General features: G+C 20.8%; 1 protein-coding gene across 1 annotated transcript; it reads right to left on the bottom strand.

The window, feature by feature from the left end:
- Window positions 1-940: 940 nt before the first annotated feature.
- On the bottom strand, window positions 941-1,114 carry COCMIDRAFT_111526 (uncharacterized protein; the record flags this gene model as incomplete). The annotated part of the gene is made up of 1 exon (XM_007695831.1): window positions 941-1,114. A coding segment is annotated over one exon (174 nt), but the record flags the coding sequence as incomplete, so codon positions are not given.
- Between the last annotated feature and the right edge of the window lie 685 nt (window positions 1,115-1,799).

Raw genomic sequence — 1,799 nt, 5'->3', positions numbered from 1 at the left:
TATTCTATTTTTTTAAGTAGGTAATAACTACTAATAGTTTTCTATTATAGATTATCTAGTTTACTTTATATACTAGTAGTTTTTATAATAGGTAAGTAACTATATATAAAGCTTTACTTTTATTCTTCTAGAGTAGTACTACTTTAAAATCTTATCTTAAGAAGTTATATTTACTAATTATAAAATAATTAAAGTTAAATCAAACTAAGACTTTGTCTAAGAGAAACCCTTTTATTAAAGTAGTAAATCTTAACTTCTATTTAGGTCTCTGTTTAAGCTTCTTATTCTTCTTAGTTAGGTATATAAAAGGTTTTATAAGTTTAAAGAAGTTAGAGATCAATCTATAGTAGAAGTCAATAAAGCTTAGAAACTTTTATACTTCTTATATAGTAAATAGTACTTTTTATTCTTAGAAAATTTTTATCTTATCTAGATCTATAGATATACTTTATTCTAGTTAGAGAAGAAATCTAAGATATTTTCTATATTAGATATTAAATATATATTTCTTTAACTTTAGTTATAGCTTTATAGTTTAGAGATACTCTATAATATATTCTATATATTTTTAGTATTACTCTTATAAGCTATCTATATAGATAAAAATACTATCTAAATAAGCTATGATAAAGTTTTCTAGAAAGTTCTATAGTATTTAATGAATTTATTTTTATGATATACTTAGTATATCTATAAATCTAAAGAGAGTTATTAGCTACTTATTTAAGCTACAGTATATTTAGAAAATAGTTTTCTATTCTTTTCTCTTTATAACATGGATATAGTAGAAAACTATTATAATATTAAGCTTTATACACTATTTTATCTATTTAACTTAGTTTAGTATTTTATAAATAAGTAGAAGACAGTAATAGTCTTTTTAGCTTATTATATTTAGAGCGTAGTAGTAAATATAGAATTATAGCTCTTTTCTAGATTTTTATATAAATAAAATAGATAAGGCTATAGAATAGATACTTATAGAAAAAAATCTCTTCTTAAGTAGCTTATATAATATCTTTCTTAGTACAAAAAGTTTATCTTTTAATATACTATTGAGTAGTCTATATAGAGCTTTTAATATTTTTTTATTCTTATTAGATATAAATCTAATTCAGTAATTCACTTTTAAACCTTTTAGAGAAGATCATCTTTTTTTTCTTCTTCTAGTATAAATAGATCCAATATGGTTATAGATAGATAGAGATTTAATATCTTACTTTTTCTTCTATAAAAAGTATCTCGAAGCGTAAAGCTTTTTCAATATTTTAAAGACTTATAGTAAATACTTATATAGCTAGCTACTTTTTATTTTATTATATTTAAAACCTAAACATAGCTATAGAGACTAGAAGAGATTTTTTTCTTATATAGAGGTCTTAGTACACAGAACTAAAATCCTATAGTAGTAAAAGTATAAGTATTATAATAAGGCGTTAATTATGCTATCTAAATTTTCTAGTAAGATTTTACTTAGAATTATCTTATATATATATCAATAAAGTAATATAAATAGCTATTTATTATTTTATTCTTTTAATATTAATAGCAAACTCTCTAATAGCTTATATAAGGCTTCTTTAGCTTTTTACTTGTTTAACTATATAGAGTTTTATTAGTACATATAGTAAGTTAAGATCTCAAAAAAATATTTTATTAACTATAAAGTATATATAATAACTTTGATTAATTATAGTTATAGTATTCTTAGAACTATTAATAATTAGTGTGGTAAACGGGTCTCCACCTTCGGGATCGTTTTTTCTAATTATTTCAGCCAAATATTACCCAATCAAGAA

Source organism: Bipolaris oryzae, assembly GCF_000523455.1.
Source record: "Bipolaris oryzae ATCC 44560 unplaced genomic scaffold scaffold_514, whole genome shotgun sequence".
Lineage (NCBI taxonomy): Eukaryota > Fungi > Ascomycota > Dothideomycetes > Pleosporales > Pleosporaceae > Bipolaris > Bipolaris oryzae.
The sequence above is the reverse complement of the archived record's forward strand: the minus strand, read 5'-3'. Positions and strand labels throughout refer to the sequence as shown.